We start from the raw sequence: 18,446 nt of genomic DNA, 5'->3' as shown, positions 1-18,446 counted from the left end.
CTTAATTTGACTTCTGGATTTTTCTCCATTACTTGCTTAGGGGAAGAATCATAGCAGCAAAAGAAATGTCTATCTGTGCACACCAAAGAATATAGAGTTTATGCATATCTTGATTTACATTGAGATTTGAGCATTTGTGTATGAAGATATTGGATGAAAGTTACCTGTGTCCATCAATCACTGAAAAAAGTTCTGCTGGTAGAGAAATTCCCTCTTCTGCAGTCTCTCAGGTGTTGTCCCCCCAATCACCCATCTGCTGCAGAGCAGTGGTTTTCAACCTGTGGTTTGAGGACCCGGAGGGGGGAGATGTCATCACAGAGAATCCGCAAAAACTTGAAGAAATTTTATGATTTAAATCTTGAGTTAAGTCTTGGTGTTCCATGGCCATTGTCCGTGGTAGTTAAAGGAGGTCCGTAGTAAAGAAACATTTGAGAACCACTGCTCTAGATGACTGAACAACCCCTTCAGAGCAGATTTTGAGATAGTGTGGAGATACTGTAGGTATGTGAAGGGGAAGGGAAGATGGGATGACCTTTTGCACAAACAGAAGCTTGCTTGCATGATGTCATTTGGAGTTTATCTAATGGTAGCTACATAATAGGAAAGGAAAGACTATAATCATGTATAGCATTCATTTTATGCACAGAATTATTCTGGTCTTTTCCCTTTCTTGCAGATCAACAGTTTATCTTAAAAAAGTGCCCTTCCTTGCTTCAAGAAATTGTAAATGTAATCTGCCAATTAATACTCATGGCACGTAGCCGGGAAGGTAAGTCCTGACATATATTTGAGAATACTACCCCTGGACTACTAAAATTCTCTTTCCTGTAACTTTTAACTGGGTGAACGGTGCACTGTAGGGCAACATGTTTTGAATCAAGGTACATCAAGGTACATAGTTAAGACTATCCTTGAAATTATGTCAGTCTTGGCACTCCTGCAGTCACTTGAGCCTGATGTGGGTGCTTGGCAACTGGCTGGCACATACAGTGGTTGCAGCATCATATGATCATGATGTGCAATCTTCCCTGCTGCCTTCCTTCAAGCAGAGTCAATGGGGAAACTAGCAAGGAAGGCCACAAGTTGCTTGGGTAAGCCTCCCCTAGCCATGTCGGACACCTACACAATCTCACACCCTCTCTCTGAACCTCGCCCTTGTGCTGCACCTCCAGGCCAATCACACACCTTCCTCTGGACCCTGCTGTATGTATGCCATCTCTCCTTGGCCACTTGCACACTCGTCCTGGTTACTTGCTTACTCTCACGCACTTGGGAGCAGTCTCCCCCCCCCCCCTTCTCTGCTGACTTGTTTGTGAGTTGCCTGGGATTTTTCATTATCTGCCAGCTTCTACGCTGACTTTGGTTGTTGGAAGATGGCAGGAAGTTGCAAGGAGGTGATGGCTTATTGATGTACACTCCTTGCTTAACTACAAGCAATGTGATCACATGACATTGTGCTTTATGATTGCATTGCTTAGTGGTGGAAATTTTGTACTGATTACCATTGTAATTTGAGGACTACCTGTACTGTGTATTGCTAATTCATACTGACAGCTGAGTATAAATATTTCCCTATGTTTCTCCCTCAGAAAGAGAATTTCGTGCTCCCTCATTGGCTTCTTTGGAAAACTGCATGAAACTTTCTCAGATGACTGTCCAAGGGCTTCAGCAGTTTAAGTCTCCACTCCTTCAACTCCCACATATTGAAGAAGATAATCTCAGAAGGGTGTCTAATCATAAAAAGGTAGAAGACATTGAGATAATCTATAGCATCTTAGAACTCATTTGATCTGTCCACATTTTGGAAAATGTTTCTTCTTTGAAACACTTGATTGTTTGGTGTAATGGTTGTGGAACTGGCCGGGAAACTAGGAGAGTATGAGTTCTAGTCCCACCATAGGCATGAATGCCAGTTGTGTGACCTTGGGCCAGTCACACACACTCAGCATAATGCCTTGAGTTACTTATAAAATAAAATGTCAGGATAAAAACAAACAAGCAAACAAACAAATGCATAAAATTTTTGTCAAAAGAGTTATATTTCAAAGTAAAAAAAAAAGTCTACAGTAACTTGGTCCAAATCCCCAAAAAGCAAACAGCTACAGGTAGTCCTCCATTTAAGACCACAATGAGAGACTGGAATTTTGGTTGCAAGTTGTTGCGGTTGTAAGTTGAGGCACCAGGTTTGCAGACTTAATTTTATGACTGTTCTTATGACATTCATCAATGTGGTTGTTAAATTAAGTGGTTGTTTAGTGAAACAATTGGTTGTTAAATGATTCCCGCCTATCCAATGGGCAGGTTTTGCCATTTTCTGCTGGAAAATGGTGAACAAAATGTCAAATTGTCATGCGACTGGAATGTTTCAACTGATCATAAATGCGAGAGCCATCTTGCAAAGTGCCTGAAATGCAATTCATTCATTTATTCCCTCTCTCTCTCTCTCTCACTCACTCCTTCCCCCTCCCCTCCCCCTCCCTCCCCCTATCTCCCTCCTCCTCCCTCCCTCTCTCAGAGAGAGAAAGGAAAAGAGAGAGAGAAGAGAGACAGACATTACTTTGAGGTGTTGTAAATAGCTTTTTTGTAGTTCATCCTTAAACAATCTGTCATAGGTCTAGGACTACCTGTACTTGTTAAGTGTCTCAGAGCTACTAATCACTCATTCTGATAAAACTATCACCAGCTATATTGACATTAACCTGACTTTGAATGCTAGAATGCTACTTACTGCTGCAGACTTTTATAGTGCAAATTTACTGTCAACTGATGATGCTTAGCTTTCTGTATTTTAGCAAGTGGCATTTCTGAGTATGGAAAGGTGGAATATAAAGTAGATCGAAGTTTGACAATTTGAGGCTAGTAATTGAGTTGACTACGGGAGTGTTGATAGGAAAAAAGGAAGCGATATTCATTCCCCACCTTCCTGTCTCCTCTCTCTTTTGATCTCGGCGATTATCCAGTTGATCTTTATGTTTAATTAATTAAACATTGCTCCGTTTCCAGAGAATTACATATAGCGATTCAACATATTTTGCAATATGTTTTTGTAATAATTAAAGTAAAAGCAAACTTGATGTTTGATACAGCTCATGTTCTTGATCATTCATGTCTAATACTTAGAAATGTATGTTTTGTTTTGCTTAATGAAAACAGTACAAAATTAAATCTCTCCAAGACTTGGTGAGTTTGAAAGCATCAGATCGTCACAATTTACTACACTTTCTTGAAGATGAAAAATATGAAGAAGTCATGGCTGTCCTTGGCAGTTTTCCACATATCACCATGGATATAAAACCCCAGGGTAGGTGGAATGTGCTGCCTTAGTGAGTTGATCAGGATTCCTATACTCAAATTATTGCTATATATTTAATAATAAAAATAATAATAAATAATAATAGTGAATTTACACTGTTAATCCCTTAGGAATTTTGAGATCGTCTGCATTGGCTATCTTAGATTTGAGGGTTAAATAAAGAGGGCGTAATAAGCTTCCATGTTGATAGGTTAATATGTATAAGTCTGGACAAGGGCTGTGAAAAATGTTTCAAGGTTGGAATTTCTGAAATTGCGCTATTTGCAAATATGAAACCACTCTGGCCATTGAACAGGCTACCCCAAGTACTGCTGAAGAGTTACAAGCTTGAAAAAGCTATTCTCAGTATAAAATGCTTCCTAGCCGATGGCTTTCAGGCTTGAATCATTTAGAACAGGGGTGTCAAACTTGCGTCGTCACAGCATCATCACATGACATATTGCAACTTTCCCTCCCTTAATAAAACAGGTGTGGGCGTGCCCAGCGTGTAACACATTTAGCCCACGGCCCACGAGTTTGACAGCCCTGATTTAGAAGGATATTAAGACAATAGTTTTGTATTTGAAATGAGAATGTTGCGAAATTTCATATTCAAAATGGTTCAGAATGAAATATTCTGTATACTGCAACTGTGATGGAAGACTGCAGCTGACTAAGTGTTTCTCATATAAAGCATGACAAATTTTGACACAGCCATATTCAATTAATGCTAGCTGGTGTGTAAACAACCTCTTGCCTGAGCTGCTTCCAGGAATAGACTGAATTAATACCAGCCTGATATAGATTATAAATTAGTCATGCATAATATTGCATTTGTAGTAATTCACCGCTTCACACAGATTTTAAGTAGAAACCTTAAACATTTTTCTGGGTCTTATTTTCTGTTCCTGTTCTTGTGTTTGCTTACTTGTCTGAGTTTTTGAACACTCATTGGGGGAGGAATATGTACAGGCATGCATGCATACCCCTGTTTTGATAATGCATCTTTCTCCCTTAATGGGAGGAAATAAGGATTCATTGTTTCCCAGAATTAACGCATCAAATTTTATTTTATTTTTAAAAAATGTACCCATTAAAATAGGCTTGGTTGATCTAAATGGGCAGTAGTCATTCAATTCATTTTTAAAGCGAAGTACATATGAAGCTGTAGATGTTGATCAGTATCATTTGAGGATACCGTTCCTTTTACTTGTTAAAGAGTTCCTGTGAGGAAATTTGATAATTTTTAAAAGAAAGGAACATTTTGTTTGAACATCTTTCTTTTTCTTTAATCCATTAACGCTGTTTACCTTTGCTTAATTGAAGCTCTTACTATTACTTTTTAAATATTTGTTTTTAAAGATTAAAGGTTCGGTTTTCTAAAAAGTTCAATTAAGGAATTCAATGTGATCTCTAACTTCAGGCTGCCCTTTCCATTTATGTGATTTAATGGGTTATTGTTACCTTATTTTACTATTCATTTGCAACCTAGACCATTATTCAGACCAGCCTTTCCTAATCTGTTTCCCTTCAGATATGTTGGATTTTTTAATCTGATGCCAGTTTATATGGCAAGTATAATCAATGCAGCAGTCCTGCGTATCTGGCAGTCATTAGGCAAAGCCAGGGAGATATAGAACTAAAAATATAGTTTTAGATTCCTCTGTTATTATTATTATTTTTATTATACATTGAGCTATCTAAAGCCCTCTAGTTCCAAACTAGGAGTGCACATAACAATTTGAATTCAAAATGTATCAAGTATGAAACGCCACATTTTGAATGCAAAACTGTTTCGAGTGCAAAGCAACTATTTCAAGACTGAAAACAGAGATGGTTCAAATATGATATAGTCCAGATCTGGAACATTTTTACACACCTTTATTCAAAAGTATGCATTTTAAACTTTTTTTAAAAAGAGGATTCTGTGCAGAGTCTTTGAAGCAGAAATTGAATACATACAAATTTGTCTTTGAGCAGCTATCAAAAGCCTCTCTTATATAGTCTGGCATTCTTCCTTTGTCCTTCAATCTGCAGCTGCTTGTGATGTATCTTTAAGGTCCTTTGAGTTTTATCATTAAATGAGATGGTTGGATAAAATCCAGATGAGAGCTCAAGCTGCAAAAAATTAGCTTTTTTGAGTCATGCATTTAAAAGTTGAGTAAAACCTATTCACAAGAAAGCTATATAATTGGGGAACCTTTATTTCAGTTTTGGATGATGAAGACAGTAATAACATCACTGTAGGATCGCTAGTCACAGTTTTGGTCACCTTGACAAGACAGACAATGGCAGTAAGTATTTATATTGGTACGCACTGTTCTTGGGTTTATTTATGCTATATCCAGTCATATCCCTGAATGCATTAAGAAGCAAACTGCATAAGGTTGTGGAATTCCCTAAGATCTCAGTTCATGCCAAAATCCCCACTTGTGGCTTTTTTATGTGATATATGAAGGGAGACTCAAAGCATGCCCTTTGCTTCAAAATAGACATACTTACTGATTACAGGATTTGTTCTAAATTCCAGTCTAATGACTCAGAAAACAGCTCAATCTGATTTGTGCCAAATCTAAAGCTTTGTTTCCATGGACAAGAATTGGAAATATATAAATAATTATAAGGGACAAATATATTATGTCACATAGGGACAGCTAAGACCCCAAATATAATCTGATTCTGTTAAAATGTAAAACAGAATCTAATGTTATTTGTGGCCTGGTTGTCCTTCCGGATAGAATAATCCTGGAATCAAGTTTCCAGTAAATAGTTTGGAGAGCGCTTAATAATTTAGACCTTAGCTATTCTTAAAAAGTTCCCCCTAAGTATTTCTGGGTCAAGTTTTTATGGAACCATGAACTATGGTTTGATAATCTGCCATAGTTCAACAGGGCACAAATGCAGCTCTTGTGTTATCAAAGGTGATTTGGGATGGGGAAAGACCTTCGGTATCCAAGAAAAAAATTAAAAGTACTTGCACTAAACAGGTAATTCAGTGCTAGGTAAAGAAACTTGTGATTAAAAAGAGATATACAGCCTTTCTCCTCTCCCTTACAACTCACACCTCTCAAACATTTTTGCTTAGCATTAGAACAAAGGATTTTACATTCACTTTTCACTTTGTGCAAGTGGATACTGTTAATGCCTATTTGGAAATGCAGTTAACTATGAGAAGGATATACAGTATTGTGCTTCTTGACTTTTTAAACGAAATAATCTTTCTGTCTATCTGTTTTTTAATAACTGTTATTTACAATATCTCAGGAGCCCAAAGTCTTTCCACTAATGACTAGACTGATTGAAATTGCCTTCTATTAATAACTGGATTCTTCATCTTGAGAAAAACAAACCAATGTTTCACTTTCTGTTCATTATTAATGTTTCATTGATCAGTTTTTCATGTTGATACAAAGAGACTAAGGTAATTTATTTCTCCCTTTATTCAGGAAGTGTTTGAGAAGGAACAGTCAACCTGTTCAGCTGAAGAACAGCCTGCAGAGGATGGCGTAAGTTCATAACATAGGTGTGGATGGTTGTGTTGTAATTCCTTGAAGTTTGTTTAGTAACCGTCGAGGTTTCCTCTTTGAAATGAGTCCTGTTGCTAAATTGCAAGATTGCCAAATAACTTACGATCATTTTAATCCTTGGAAGGTAAATCTATTTGGAAGGTTAATTTAATCTGATTTCTGTGCTTACAATAGGTGGTCCCCAACTTTTTTGGCACCAAGGATCAGTTTCGTGGAAAACAATTTTTCTACTAACCGGGGTGGGGGAATATTTTTGGTTTTGCTTGCTTCCCTGCCACTCACCTCCACCTATGCGGACCGGTTCCTAACGGGCAATGGATTGGTAGTGGTCTGTAGCCTGTCAGTTGGGGACCCCTGGTTTATAATGTAAATTTTGTGTAAACATTCAGCGGCTTTTGTTGAGAAGGTAGTTGTATGTTAAAAATACATGAAATGATAGCCAGGTGGGGCTTTGCTGGTGTTGTACTTGTGATAACTATGAGCCAGCTGCTGTTGAGCCAGCTGTTCCCTCTAGAGAGGCCCATATTAGTGGTACCTGGTCAGTTGCCTTTCTCCACCAATGCCTGATATTAAACGGTGTGCATTAATTTCTGTTCTGATACTTAAAGCACTCGGGTGGCTCAAGGACGGAAGTGTAACCATTGTAAATGTTACTACCTTTGCAGCAAGGAGACCTTAATAAATCGAAGAATAAAGGATGGCAACAGAAGAACAAAGGAGCAAAGAAGACTTCCAAATCAAAGAAGAAAAAACTTGTGAAAAAGAAGCCAGTTCCTGCTCCTTTGCTACAAACAAAGCAGATGAAGCAAAAACAAGCTAATGGGGTTGCTGGGAATGTATGTGTCAATCAAAATGGATTGGGATTTTTATTTTCAGGCGTGTCGAAGTACTTAAATTTCAGAGAAACTATGGACCAGTTTGTAGTTTAATGAAAAATGGAGAACAATACCAAGCAAAATTATGTGTGAATTGTAAGCTGCAAAATAATTTGATTTCCGTGATTAGAACTCATTGACTAAATTTCATATTGGTGAACTGAAGCCTGTGGAATACAGTAGCTGAGCATTATGAAATCCTGATAAGTAATGAAGGGAAGAGGTTCTTTATGATGTTTTACAAAAGGCTGTAGCATATCCTTCCCTGTTTTAAGTACAGTATCATTTGGCAGCATGCCTTTGCTTTTATTTTATTTTACTTTTTTTAAATTAGAGAATGCCTTAAATTTTGCTATAGGAGATTACCCAAAGCAAGCTAAAAAGGAGGCTAATAGAGATGACATATTCGTGAGTTGAAATAATCTAATACAAGAGAGTCAAACTCAATTTCCTTGAGGACCGCGTCGAGTGGGTGTAGCAGGGTGGGCATGGCAGCTCGACATCACTTGTGTCGGGGGCGCCTGTGCTGGTCCTGAGCTCCATTTTCGACTGTGACAGCCACCTGTAATCTTTTGCCAGCGAAAATGGAGCTTGGGAATGCCACCCGTGGTCCTTCCGAGCTCCATTTTTGGCTGTGATGGCCTCCTGCAACTGTATGCAGTCCTCCTGAGCTCCGTTTTCACTGGCAGAGGCACTGGTGGCCGGTCCTTCGCTGTTTCCAGGGCACCCCTGTTGGCCACATCTAAGCACCCTGTGGGCTAATCTGGCCCCTGTGTCTTAAATTTGACACTGATCTAATAGATCAAAGGCAAAGGATCCTTTGATTCAAGTTCAACTCTCAGTGATTACGTAGACACATCTGTATTGTTGCTTGGAAAAGAACATGGAGGTAGTTTGACACTGGCTTCTTCTGGGTTGTCATTTGTATCTGCATTCTAGGACTAATCAGGTTTGATCTTGCTTAGCTTTTATAATTGATCAGTCAACATTGGCTACAATTTGCCGCCTGTGATAAATTAGTGCTGTGAACATATCTGAATGTAAAAAACTTACCCTTTTTAAATTTAGGAAATTGTCAAGGATGATGATTACGATGTTTCTGATAAAGGAAGTGAATCTGAAGAAGATGACACCAATCGGGAATCACTAAGTGAGAAAGATGATGGCAGTGACCGAGACTCTGACAGAGAACCAGATGAAAAGCAAAGCAAGGATGATGAAGCTGTAAGATTTCTTTTTATTACCTGTTGGAGAAATACCAGGATAGTCATTTAATCTAACCCACAATCTTTCCTATGATAAGTCATTCTCATCACTCCATTCAGTGGGGATAAAGGGAGGGGATAAACTATTTTGTAGTTAATAAAATTAGGTAAAACACAGAATTGGAAAGTCTTTGTGAAGTATATGAGCTTCCTGTTTCTCTGTAGCATGTCTACTACTGCCCTAATATAGTAATTTCATTCATGAAATCCAAATTTCATTCATACAATGAAATTGTTAAAATGCATTTTAAAATTTGTAGTTCTTTTCCAAATTATTATTAAGATACAAATGCATTGCATTCCTATTTTAATTTACATACTTTTCTCAATCTGCAGAAAAGTTATTGTCTTAAGGAAGACACAAATAAACAGAATACTTTTCTTTTTCTACTAGGAGTGGCAAGAATTACAACAGAGTATACAGCGAAAAGAACGGGCACTCTTGGAAACCAAGTCAAAAATAACTCATGCTGTTTACTCTCTCTACTTTCCTGAGGTCAGCAAAAAGATAGCTAAATAAGCTTGAGATGAAGTGAATACAAATTTTCAGAACAGTTTCTATTTGAGCCGTAAACATTTAATTTCTCAGTAATACCTTCTGAAAAGCATGGTAGATTTTGAGTCATAACTAGCACAGTGCTTGGAATTGTGCAAAACCTATGGCTGTTCTTATACACAGCTATACTGTTTTATGCATTTCCATATTCACTAGAATGTGGAAGAACATTATACTGAGAGCATACCCGGTATATTTTGTTAAGATTAAAGAGGAAGCTATAATCTGTCAAATTTTCCATCATTTAATGTTGCTTTGTTATTCTTTTAGTATTCTATTTTGTGTTTTTGGCAGAATATTAAACTAGATTCTAACAATTCACCCTAGTTTGTGATCATGTAAATAATCCGCATAGTTCATCTCTTGTTGTTCCTCTGTTCTCATCTAAATACTGAAGGAGAATTTGTTATAAAATGTGAACCTAAATATATGGCTATTTTTGAAGAAATAATGATTGCATAAACTGCTATAGTCTTGCTATTTTGGATGATTTTTTTTGAATCTTGTGCAGTGCCTATTCCTTCCTGGTTTCTTTATCTATAGTTGTAAAGTCACAGTGAATAGGCTGTGTGCAGGGGTTGGTAGACCATTCACATTGTGAGTTAATAAGGCTGGATTTCTGATTTCCTGTATCTTCCTTTTAGATTCAATATTTAGATAAATTAGATGAATTTTTATTTAATCAGTCACTAAAATGATGAAGATTGTTCTAATGTTCTACTTGTCTCATGTGCATATTGATTCCCTAGCACAGGGGTGTCCAAACTTGGGAACTTTAAGACTTGTGGACTTCAACTCCCAGAATTCCCCAGCCACATGGCTGGCTGGGGAATTCTGGGAGTTGAAGTCCACAAGTCTTAAAGTTCCCAAGTTTGGACACCCCTGCCCTAGCATGACTCCATTTAGTGCCCTAAGAACATTGCCTACTTGATGGGTGCAGATCCAGTTTAACCCAACATATGCTTTGATGTTTAAAGTTCTACTTTTGTAATACAATTGGTACCTTCACCAAGAAAAGTTTTTTTTTTTGTAATGCAGTTTCTGTCGATATCGGGTCACATGTCTGATACTTGGAACCATGTTGTGCTTTTTCTCAAAATTATGACTAATCATTCCACTCAGCCTATTTCATTGACTCCTGGAAGTTGATGTTGCCTTGTTGAGTTTTGCTTCAGACAAAATAGAAACAAAACAACTAGGACCCTACGAGAAAACATTGCAGTACATTTTCATTTCTTAACATCAGCACATCTAGTTAGGATGTCAGATTCTGTGTTCTAATCCAGAATGTGGCTCAAGCCTGGCAATTGTCTTCACTTCCATTCCATTTTCCCCCCCAAGATGTATTCAGCATTCCACAATAACAGAATCTTGCACTAAGTAGAGATTTGAACTGGATAATGCCAAGGGCATATCCCAATGCTCACATCCTATGATTTCAACTGTCCCCCCCCCTCCCCGCCAAAGAGTAATGTGTGCTTAAAAATTGTCAAAAGAGAAGTCTTTGATTCTTTGGCCAAAGTTTGCCTTGTATGAGGTGGAGTAACAAGCTAACAGAACCTAATTTGACTGTTTGTCTTGGAATGAGCCAACTTACAGTTTTTATTCCAAAACTTCAGTTACAGATTTTGTTGATGAATCAGATGAGGATTGTGATCTCTGATGTCTCTTTCTTCCCTCTCCTGAATAGGAAAAACAGGAGTGGTGGTGGCTATATATAGCAGATAGGAAGGAACAAACACTAATATCAATGCCATATCACGTGTGTACATTAAAAGACCAAGAAGAGGTGAAGTATTTCATTTATTTCTTTTTAAAAAAATAATTTTTATTAGTTTTCTATTACATTTCTTAGTGCTTAATAAACATCGTGTTGTTCAGGTATTTAAATTGCTTAACAATACAAAATTCCCTTCTTACTCTCCACCCCTTTTCCCCAACCGTTGGTAAAATAAATTCCCCGTTTGATAATATTTGGTGTCTTCTTTCTGTTTGATTTTCAATGTAAGTCTATCCATTTCTGCACAATCTAATATCTTACCGTATTTTTCAGAGCATAAGACACACCTTTTTCCCTCAGAAAAGAGGCTGAAAATCTGGTTGCGTCTTATACATTGAATACAGCATTTTTTGCCTCCAGAAACCCTGCCCATGTCACCAACATGGCCGTGTATAGCCTTTAGGAGGCTTACAGAGTGCTCCTGGGGGCTGGAGAGGGCAGAAATGAGTGAAAAAGGGACCATTTTTTCCTCAATTTTGCCCCCCCAGCCCCCGGGAACACTCTATAAGCCTCCTAAAGGCTATTCATGCCCTTTAAAAAAAAGTGGGGGGGCTTTTTCGTGAAAAACAGGCCGTTTTGGGGAAGTCTGCAGAGTGTAAAAACTTTTTTAAAAAATTTGCCTCTTCAAAATCTTGGTGTGTCTCATACTCTGGTACGCCTTATACTCCGGTGCGTCTTATACTCCGAAAATATGGAGCTATGTGTTGTATGGCCTGTTGTCCCCATTTATCTCCTATTCCAGTGATGGCGAACCTATGGCACCGAACCTATGACCATCCGGACAGTCCCTGAAGCCTTCGGAGCGCTCAAAATGACCCTCCGAGCAAACCGGAAGTCACTTCCGGTTTGCTCGGAGGGTCATTTTAAGCGTTCCGAAGGCTTCAGGGAAGCCTCTGGACGGTCCCTGAAGCATCCGGAGGGCCTCCGGTGGGGCGGGGGAGGCTCTTTTCGCCTTCCCCAGGCTCCTATAAAGCCTCTGGAGCCTGGGGAGGGTGAAAAAAGCATGTAAAAATGGGGGGCTCGTGCCTGTTGTGCGCGCATGCGCACTTGGGGGGTCGCACATTGCATTATTGGTGCGGCACGCCCGCACACGACCCCCCTGCGCTCCCCCCACTACTGGCACGCGAGCCAAAAAAGGTTCGCCATCGCTGTCCCATTCCTTCTCTGGCTCTCAATTATTGTCTCAGCTTCTGTTTTTCCTAGAGTCTAGACCCTACTTGACTCATAGCTTCTCATTCAGCTTAACCTGCTTAGCCAGTACTGACAGAGAAATTAGAGAGTTATTCTAAGGAAGACTTTTTTCCTTCTGCAGGCTTTAGCTGCTACACAAGAAAAGCCTAATTTAACATTGTGTAATGTGAAAGTGTTTGATGAGGAGCACTGAGAAATGAAGTATTTTATACTAACAGATCACTTGGGAATTTGTTGTAATTGGAGAACAACTATACAGATATAGCACATTTGATATTCAGTGCTGTCAGTAATTTTTTTCAAACTTTTTTTTTTGGCCATAAAAAGATTTTTCCTCAGTTCTCACTAAGTTTCAAAAAGCGGATCGTTAAACCACAGTACATAAGCTCATTGAACATAATCAATTCAGCACTAGAAAGATTGAAGCCTAGCACTTTCTAAAGTTGTATGCTGTTCGTTTTACTGAAGTCTTTTCATTGTTCTGCTTTTATAACTTGAGCTGAGTGATTATATGTGTTTCTAGGTAGAACTAAAATTTCCTGCACCGGGTAAACCTGGAAACTACCAATATACCGTTTATTTAAGATCGGATTCCTACATGGGCTTGGACCAGATTAAACCATTAAAGGTAGGTTTCTCACACAGATGAGTTTGACAATTGGAGAGAATTCTACAAGTTTAGGGTTGCTGTATACTAACAACTGCACTGGCCTTGACCCTCTTATACCTACAAGTTATCCTGTACAGCAGGGGTGTCCAAACTTGAGAACTTTAAGACTTGTAGACTTCAATTCCCAGAATTCCCCAGCCAGCATGGCTGGCTGGGGAATTCTGGGAGTTGAAGTCCACAAGTCTTAAAGTTCTCAAGTTTGGACACCCCTGCTGTACAGGTAGTCCTCAATTTATGATTGGTTGCTTAATGACAGTATGAAGTTATGATGAACCTTCCCAAAGCTACATATGGCCCAGTTTTCAACTTCTGACACTCCCCTACCCTGTGATCACATAATTGCATTTTGGGTGCTTGGCAACCAACTGTTCTGGCTGGCTTTGGAGTCAGAACAGGCCATTTACAGTGTGGGTTTTGGCCAGAAACTGGCGTTTTACTTCCCGTTTCTGGTGCAAAAAACCCTACTTAACTGATTTTAATTTGACTGTGATTTTCACTTAGCAACTGTGACATTTGCTTAACAATGACTTAAATGGCATGGCTTATGACCATAATTCCATGTTGAACGTAGAGGGCAATAATGCTGAGTTTATTTGAATATTTTGATTGGGAAAAAAATTAAACTTAAGAGCAGAAACTGAAAAATCTTAATTTGTGAGGCAGGGATCGGCAATATAATATCAGCAATGTAAGTCATCTGCAGTGTACACCCACACAGCATTGAATTCCTGTTTGATAATAAAGGTGGCTGGAATAAGACAAAATATCTGCAATCCTCAGTTTGCAACCATTAATTTGACAACTGAAGTCACAATGTTACTGAAAAAAATATTTATGATTGGTCCTCACCCTTATGACCATTGCAGCATTCCTATGGGGGTCATGTGATCAGAAATAGAGCATATTAATACCTGCAGTATTAATAGCTGCAGTGTCCCAGGTCATGTGATCTCTGTTGGTGGCCTTCCCAAGAGATTTCCCACAAGCAGAGTCAATTGGGGAAATCAGATTCCCTTAACGACTGCATGGCTCACTTAATGGCTTCAGCGATTCCCTTAATGTCCATGGCCAAAAGGTCATAAAATGCGGTGTGACTCATTCAATAACCGCTTAACATTGCTTAACAATGGAAATTCTAGTCCCGATTGTGGTCGTAAGTAGAGGAATACTTGTAGCTAAATCTTTCAAGACTTCTCGTCTGAGAAAAGTCTTTTGTGACATTGAGCAGCTCTGCTTTAGAAATAGGTACCCACATTAAATAATGATCTCCTGAGGGACAATACATTTTTTTTGAGTATTTTGACCCATAAATATAAAAGGTATACCTGATTTTTTTTTAAAAAAAATGATTACTACAGAATCTTGGCAGAAGATGGAGAACAACTTGCTTAACTACTTATTATATATGCAAAATATTTTATGGTTTACTCCTTACCTTAGAGTGCTCTTGAATTAATCTGTAATATTATGCAGAGAAACTTTAATAACTTCCCCCAAATGATAACATTTACATTCTGTTTTTCCCCTTCCTGCTTCGCCTCCCTTCTCCAATCACTTGAACTCTCTGCAGCTGGAAGTTCATGAAGCAAAACCTGTGCCAGAAAATCATCCACAGTGGGATACAGCAATAGAGGGAGATGAAGACCAAGAAGACAGTGAAGGTTTTGAAGACAGTTTTGAGGAAGAAGAAGAGGAAGAAGATGATGACTAAATAGTATGACGAATGAACTGTGTGATACGGGATATCTCTACAACCGTGACCTGGGAAAAGATAAAAACAGTGCAGATGAACTGAAGATTTTTTTCAAGTTTCTTTTTACCAATTATGAATACTTCATGTAATTTCCCAGTGGAGGTCTGTCAGTCAGTTGGGTATATAAACTGGAAGATGCTTAAGGCTCTTCACAGCCTTTTAAGTATAGGATGCATTTATTCCAACTGAAAATAAAAGCTTTTTTATTCTAAATGTCCAGAAGTGTGGGCTACATTGTTTGATCAACTTTTTGGTCCAATATAGTAACAGATGCTATTATTAAATGGAAGCAATCATTAAACCAACATTTCGTATTAGGCAATTTGTTTTACAAAGTTCTGTTGAAATTAACATCCACTTGAGTTTCTACTTTGGGAAAATCTGCGAGATCTTTTTCAGTGATGTTAAGAACATTGAACTAAGGTTGCTTATAGCTTTCAGTCTATTTTGTTTGCTTTGGACGAAGGGTACATTCCATATTGTCACACACACAAGCTTATTTTTTGAAACTTAAAATCTGCCTTTAATGGAGGGGAGTCCTTGCCCCTAATTCTCATGCAGGTTATAAATCTATATTTCTCACTGGCTACAAATATGTCTAAGCACCTACTATCTAGAAAATCATACAGTATTTCTTTTGATAAACCTGTATGCATATTAAGAGTTTGGGGACCATATGTTATACCAAGCAGTGGCAATATCCTTTTCTAAATATAAAGATATCAAATCTACAATTCTTGGCTTTCAGTCTACTTTATTTTGTCAGAAGCCTTTTAAATCAGACACACCAAGATATGTTTTTTGTATTTATTCAGAACCATTCAAAATAAACTGGATTAAATTTGATAAAAGTATACCTTGTAATAGTTCATTTTTCCTCTCTACTGAGGATATTAATGTGGATTATATTCCCAACACAGTTGGTTTTGATTAAATATAGATCACAAGGTTTCTGTGAAGGAGAAGCAAAATCTTGCAATAAATTCTACTGTTTCTTCCCATGTAATAAATACGATTATTGATGTGGTTAGAAACTGTAGAAATACATTCAGATGTCAATCATGTAGAGAGATTTTTTATAGTTAAATGTTAAAGAACTAAAATACTGTAAAATCCTTGACCAAAAAATAATAATAATTGGTCATGCAGGAAGATTTTCATAGAAGAGAAACCACCCACAGGCCAAATGAGCTGCTCCTTTGTTTGTGACCCTGTTTATGAAATAATAGACTGTCACTTTCAATGCAAACTTACATGGATATTTCTCTTTGTAATTGCAGTAGTTGCAAATAAAATTTAAAAACATCCTTCATGTGAAAATGTTTTATTAAGAAAAGCAACTGTTGGCATGGTAAGTTTGGAGTTTAAAACAGATTGTAATAAAATAGCTGCCATCCACATTACAATTATGTAACATTCAAGTATTGTACAGAAAGATCTGTCATAAGAGAGGCAATGTTTTGCTTTTTCAGCTCACCGCAAACATAATATCAACTATAATATGAAAATAATTTCATTTTGAAAACAGTGCTGCCAACAAAATGTTTTCCAATATAGTTCGAGTAGTAAATTATTTATTGTATCTAAAGCCTAGAATAGCCCAAAAGATGAAATTTCCCTCAAGTCAAATTTGATTCCTGACATCTACAAAGGTACACTCATGATGTTTTCTGGGAAGCAGAAGGGAAATGATTTGCTATGGTTTTCTTCAAGTTTTTCTTTTTATTTCACCCCATAGCCCTGTTTATTTTTTTATTAACGGTCTCACAATTATCTATTAGCCATGTTTGACAAACACTGCATATGTTTTTAAGATAAGCCATAGGTGCTGCTGTGATTCAAGTCATTAAACAACACTGGCTTGTTGCTAAGAAATATGGAGGGGGGAGAACATCAGGAGTGTGTGTGTGTGTGTGTGTGTGTGTGTGTGTGTGTATACAGACACACAGACATACATATACTATACATATACATACACATGCACACATACACACACACATTACAGACACACAGACACAAACACACGGATATACTATTTTTGTTACTATGATGTAGTGAATCATAAACCTGGGTACCTTTTTTAACTTTAGGCAAGAGATGATCTGTATCTCACTTGAAACAGGAACAATTTGAATTTACAGCTTTTGCCACATTAATGAGTTCTGACTTACTGATCTTTATATTTTTCCTTTAAAGTATCATGATAAATAGCGAGCTGGAACTGTCTTACTGAACATTCGCCAGGCTCTTCCAAGCAGGAGTTTGAGTTAGAAGGCAAAGATTCTTTTTAATAGCATATTTTCTCAATAAAGAATGAAAAAGGATATGTTCAGGTTCTGACATTAAGAGCTAGAAAAAAACATTTTTGTAAAGTGAAACCTCAAAACACTTTAATCTCTTATTTTCCCCTCATCTGGCATAAAAAAGGGAAATTCTGGAAAATATTTGGTAGGACTATAGCAGCCCCATTAGGTGTCTTGGCTGGAGCACCTGGCAGATTAAAGAGTATATTTAAAAAGTGCATAAGGGGGATTTTGCGCAGCATGTGCTTGATATGAAATATTTCTCTTTATGTGCCTTTACTAAAGCTAAATAAAGCACTTTCTCTAAGCCAGTGGTAGTCAACCTGGTCCCTACCACCCACTAGTGGGCGTTCCAGCTTTCATGTTAGGCGGTAGGGGTTTGCTGTAACTCTGCTTTATAAATTTTATAAAGTAAAGTTACTTCTCTACTTTATAAATCACCATTACTGTGGAACCGGTGGGCGGTTAGAAAATTTTACTACTAACAGAGATACAAAAGTGGGCGGGAGGTATAAAAAGGCTTACTACCCCTGCTCTAAGCGTTAGGAAATTTTTTTTAAAATTGTAACGTTTACTGTGTCGCCTATAGTAGGTTCTCTACAATGCTGTACATTGTCCCTCTAAAAGCTATGTAGACTACACGTGTAGTAAATGAGAACCAGAAGAGTCAAGGGCCATAATAAATCCAGGAAACAACATTCAGAATAGTTGTAAAACATGCTGTAACTGTACTCACTCATCTTGCTTGGTGCCCTGCCTTATGAGTATCTAGTTGACAACCATGGAACGCATGCTGTATCTTGGAAACTCAATGGACTTTTTCCAAAATCAGATCTAACAAGGTTGTTCTTAGTACTTTTTCATGTCAAGGTTTTGTTTCAGCTATTTTATTTCAAGATCATTTCCCATATTATACCACGATAAAGCAAGTTTTGCCACAGAATGTAACTTCTAGGAAGCAGAAGATTGTTTTAACTCTCTGCTAGCCTGCATGTGTTCCGGTACATTTGGAGGGGCTTTGTATCAAGCAATAATGGCTAGATTTTTTAAAAAAAATATGTTTACCCAATTTGGAAAGATGTTAAGAGAGATACGTATCATGCATGAAAGGCAGGAAATAGGAAAGGAAAAAGAAATAAATATAAAGGGCTTAATTGGACATATATATATATATATATTTCAGGTCCTTTCTGGATGATCTCCACCTCTTGACATCTTTTCCACTGGCAATGTA

General features: G+C 37.8%; 1 protein-coding gene across 1 annotated transcript in view; it reads left to right on the top strand.

Annotated features, from left to right (window-relative positions):
* The window catches only part of SEC63 (SEC63 homolog, protein translocation regulator), a 34,389-nt gene extending 18,349 nt beyond the window's left edge, over positions 1-16,040 (top strand). Inside the window, exons 11-21 of the mRNA XM_081941653.1 lie at positions 677-769; positions 1,590-1,744; positions 3,154-3,301; positions 5,504-5,586; positions 6,739-6,798; positions 7,485-7,655; positions 8,763-8,918; positions 9,354-9,455; positions 11,206-11,304; positions 13,010-13,114; positions 14,727-16,040. Coding sequence (XP_081797779.1) covers positions 677-769; positions 1,590-1,744; positions 3,154-3,301; positions 5,504-5,586; positions 6,739-6,798; positions 7,485-7,655; positions 8,763-8,918; positions 9,354-9,455; positions 11,206-11,304; positions 13,010-13,114; positions 14,727-14,867 — 1,313 coding nt within the window. The 3' untranslated portion in view covers positions 14,868-16,040. The remainder of the gene's footprint in view (positions 1-676; positions 770-1,589; positions 1,745-3,153; positions 3,302-5,503; positions 5,587-6,738; positions 6,799-7,484; positions 7,656-8,762; positions 8,919-9,353; positions 9,456-11,205; positions 11,305-13,009; positions 13,115-14,726) is intronic.
* The last annotated feature ends 2,406 nt before the right edge of the window (positions 16,041-18,446 follow it).

This window comes from Natrix helvetica (assembly GCF_964273705.1).
Source record: "Natrix helvetica genome assembly, chromosome: 2".
Lineage (NCBI taxonomy): Eukaryota > Metazoa > Chordata > Lepidosauria > Squamata > Natricidae > Natrix > Natrix helvetica.
Note: the sequence above shows the minus strand (reverse complement) of the source record. Positions and strands in the feature narration are given on the sequence as shown.